The sequence below is a fragment of the Ylistrum balloti genome, unplaced genomic scaffold (genome assembly GCF_031769215.1).
Source record: "Ylistrum balloti isolate Yb309-2 unplaced genomic scaffold, AGI_CSIRO_Ybal_v1 Utg370594, whole genome shotgun sequence".
In the NCBI taxonomy this organism is placed as follows: domain Eukaryota; kingdom Metazoa; phylum Mollusca; class Bivalvia; order Pectinida; family Pectinidae; genus Ylistrum; species Ylistrum balloti.
This window is the reverse complement of record NW_026782368.1, coordinates 257843-262320: the sequence shown is the minus strand read 5'-3', so window position 1 is coordinate 262320 and position 4478 is coordinate 257843. Positions and strand designations below refer to the sequence as shown.

The following is a 4478-nucleotide window of genomic DNA, read 5'->3' as shown; positions in this document are numbered from 1 at the left end:
AGATCGGTTCGTTTCTTAGTCGCATGTAATATACAAACCGCCATTGGTAGCGAGGGTCTAACCACGCACCTCGGAGTTTTACCTATTATTACATAGGACAACGTTCTACAAACTTGGGAAAAGTGGGCTCTTAAGATCACATAGAATCTAAAACAATAAATGCTGTCAGTGTTGTAGAATACTGTCAATAGGCGGTATAAAGTTATGTATTGCATTTCAATATTTATAATCTTTAAACTTTTACAATTATTCAGTACATGTGTATACATGTATCCGAGAGGTAAGTGTTCACAAATCAATCATGCATGATATTCAGGGGTTACTCTCTTTACGTTGTAAATTATTTATAATTTCTAGAGATAAAAGTGCATCTGCCTAGCTACCCGTTCAGACAGCCCTGACTATGGAAGCTCAAATGTAAGAAAAATGAACCCGAAACATCCTATGTTGTTGTCAACATCATGAATGGTACACTACCACAAACGGAAGTCCATACACTCCGAACGACATGTTTTTTGCCATTTTCGATAAGCCTTCCGTTTCTATGTGATGATCATAAATTTCTTCCGGAAATATAAGTCCTTTTCTATGGCATTCGGCTTTTATTAACAAACTGCATCCACCCACGCCATCCAAAGCCACAACTCGCCCTTCGGCCCGAAGATCTGATAGATACAGCCTTAGAGTTGTACTGTATCCTTCCACTACCAATTCGTATGGCTGAAGTGTCTTTTGGTTCCTAAGGGAGTCTTCAGTTTCCCGCCAAGTGTTTTTGTCGTAAACGCGGTCAACACCGCCGGAAGAGAAGAGACAGAGCGGTGTGACCACATCTTTATCAGGATACAAAAGTTGCTGAATGAGGTCAGGTGGCATGCTTCCTACATCACTATCTATCCATAAAACATAGTCTTCGTCTTTGAGACCGCCTTTAAGTAAAAGATTCCGCGCCTGCGCAAGGTGCTTCCGGCGTTTATATTGAACTGTTATATGATGTATATCGCCCCAGCCACCTTCAACCTGTCCTGAAATATTAAAATGGAGAACGTCGGTCCTCTTAAAGCCGAAATCTTTCAAGTCTTGCGCAACCTCGTGCGCTACAGTGAGGGTGCCATCATGGCTACCGTCCTCGCCGAAAACCACTGAAATAAGATGATGAGGGTAGGACAAATGGTTAATTTCCCGAACATAGTTCATCAGGCTGTTTTCGCTGTTATGAATGGGTGTCAGAATCACCACTTTATCTGTGTATTTTCTTGATTTCAATTTCAGATAGTTCTGCATGATGGTTTTATTTAACCTGTACACTCTGTCTGTTGTAGACACACGAGGGACAGGGAGGATGAAATCCAACGTATCACTGTACTTATACTTGGACATGTCTAATTTATTAGAGGGGTTAACATTCAGGTTCGTCATTTTATCGGCTTCTAGTGGGCGAGCTACCATTTCCCTGGTACCTAACATGGTGTCATACACGGAACCTTGGGCAGGCTCCCACTTCAGCGAATCATAGGCTCCAGATTCACTTAAATCACTGAAGGTTTTGGCACGTGAGTAGTAACCATCCATGGCGTGACTGAGCCAGCGCGACCGTGTGTTCACAAGGATGATCATCAGCAGTCCTAGTATATTTACGGCGAGAATGGCCGTCACCACGTTTGGTTTATATCTCCGGATGTTCATACTTGGCACTCTTGCTGTCTGTTGATGACTCTCTGTCTGCTACCTCTTCAGAATCCAGTTTCCTCACATCTTTCCGATCGTTTGTTTAAACGTCCATCCTTACAAAAGTGAAAGGTTTGCGTCCGGCTAGATGTCCATTTTGTTTTTTGTGCTGTGTCTAACTCCCGTGACCTGCAAGAAAAAGAGGATTTTTTCTGTACGTCAATATAACACTAAATTTGAACAATTTTTTTCTGATGACATGATATGTGTTTGTGGCGTTGTGTGAGAGAATGAGTTACTCTAAAACACAAAATGATAGTTAACTTCATGACAGGAAGTGAACGTGATACTTTCACAAACAACGCGTAAGATAAAGTCAGCTCAGCACAGAGGATGACCTAGGTTTAACAGAAAAAAGTGTAGTAGTTTCTGTCAGTCATTGTGTTATAAAATTGATTGTACACATCATTATATATATGAAGAGCTAGGAAGTTTACAGAGAAATGAGATAGAATATAGTGAGCAATGTTCCAGACGTGACTCACTCCGAACATCAACATACAAAGGGCCGTCATTCCGTATACTGTTAGCATGGTATCAAATGAAAACATTTCATATCAAAACAGATTAGTAGTCTTTTTTTTGTTTCGGTTTATGACTGATAAGCCTCTTGATAAATCCTGATATCCACTTCAGTATTGGAAGACATTTTTCGTAGGCGGGGAAAGTCATGTATGGTCGACATCGAAGCCTCGGTTGTAAGATATACAAGCCGAGGTCATAGAACAGTAAACCGTCCGAAGACGTACTCTATTTTTTTTTTTTTTTTTGACTGGTAAGAACGATGGGGAGGGGATGGGGGTTATACTAAATGTCGGAAAGTCAGGTTTCTACAGTGGCGGACATGATATCAATAAATATTGCGTGGTTACGAAATATTCCGTTCGAATGGAATATCTTTGCACGGTTACGAAATATTCAATTCTAGTGTAATGTCATTATTTAGTTACGATCTATTTCCATTCTAATGTAATATCATTGCGTGTGAACATACTATTATTGCGTATATGTAAGAAATGATCTTCACAGCTATCGTAGGTCTCAGAATATAGTAGCAAATCAATGCTACTTTATATATATGTGTGTCCCACGTTATCTAGAAAGATATTTATTCTCTGTCCAAACGTAACACAAGCGATACTGATAATAACTCGTCATGTCTTGTATATAGGGTAAATATGTGTCACGTGTAACACGTGCCGGAACATGCAAAATATATTTATTACTTCGATTTCATACGTCTTTCTTTAAAGTTGCAGTGGGTTTTTTTAATGTCGCGTAAGATTTAAAACAGTGACAGTGTGCTAGAAAAAGGACAGTAAAGCACATGTTACTATCTAATGCTCTCTCTCAAGAGGTTCAGTGTGTTATGTGTAAGATATCTAAAGACTTGTTATCAGTATCAGATTTCTCTCGAAAGGGGTCGACAATTGATAAATCAACAACACAGATATTGTGGGGATCATTTATGAACGCCCTTATGATCTCATTTAGAAATTACGGGGAACATTCTATTTCCTTGTGTGAATCAGATGTGTTGGATGTTAATATGCTTGCCGATGGTTTATATATAAACACGGTTCTCATTTGAGAACGTGGCATTACTTACTTAAATTATTTATCTATTGATTATTTACCTATTTATTATTTATCTATTAATAATTTATCTGACAGGCGGGCCGATGAAGCAGACGCTTATTATTTAAGAACCTCTCCTCATATGAAATCATTTTCATGGTTAAATATGGAATTTTGTTCAAGCCGACTTTCTGTAAACTCGCGTAAATCACAAAACCGAACTTTAAAAGATAAACGAAAACACTGAAAATAATATCTTATTTTCCAAAATCTATCTGATCATTAATCTATCACTGAAAGGATTTGTGTCTAAGCACAAAATGTGTATCTAAGCATGTGTACGATTTCGTGAACAGAAGACTAGGGTAGGTCTATCATTCACCTAGACTGTAACAAATTCTCAGGTCCTTGTGATACAGACTTGGGTAAGTCTTTATTCACATATCCTGTAACCTATTCCCTGATCCCCTGTGATACAGACCAAAGGTTGGCCCATATTCACATACCCTGTGGGTTATTAGCTGGTCCTTGTGATACAAACCAGGGTAAGCCCATATTCACCTGTAAGTAGACGGTAAATTGTCGAGTCCCTATGCTCTTTCATCAGCGAGAAACGACGTGTGGGATTATTTCGTGTCCTTTCAGTTCGTGTACCCTAGCTGTCAGTTGTTGACAATGTGACTGTTGACTGGGTATTAACATGGATAGTTATTGATCGATTGTAACTCAAACAAACCATGGATCGATACTGTAATCAGGTAATATTTAAAATGTAAACGAGTTATGCATAGTATATATATATGTAGATATAGCACCTGAAAGTAGCGAAAGTGCATAATATTGATTAAGCACATATACGACATAAAAGAATTATATTAGAACAATTACTTCATCAATATATTTATGCAGATGACCTTACCTGAGAGTAGTAGTGCAGGGGAGAAGAGAGTCCTCACAGTTTGTAGCGTACCTTTCCTTACCTTACCTGTGTGCTGATATATAAAACCACTTCCGTGAAAACACAGACGAGGTCAAAGGTCATGCAGGTAAAACGGAAAAGGCCATACACCGGTGTTGGGTCAATATGAAAACCCTGTCGTTTTTTGCCCAGGTGTCGGTGTTCTGTTAATTTAACCACACAATGAAGATGACATTTAACATGTTAGTTTTGGTAT

General features: G+C 38.8%; 1 protein-coding gene across 1 annotated transcript; it reads right to left on the bottom strand.

Moving 5' to 3' along the window:
• Positions 1–459: 459 nt before the first annotated feature.
• LOC132556862 (uncharacterized) lies at positions 460–1683 on the bottom strand. The gene has a single exon (XM_060221303.1). It carries the CDS (start codon positions 1681–1683, stop codon positions 460–462), a length of 1224 nt encoding a protein of 407 aa, XP_060077286.1.
• Between the last annotated feature and the right edge of the window lie 2795 nt (positions 1684–4478).

Excerpts from the sequence above, each read along its gene's own strand:
- LOC132556862 (XM_060221303.1), bottom strand. The coding sequence starts at position 1,683 with ATGAACATCCGGAGATATAAACCAAACGTGGTGACGGCCATTCTCGCC.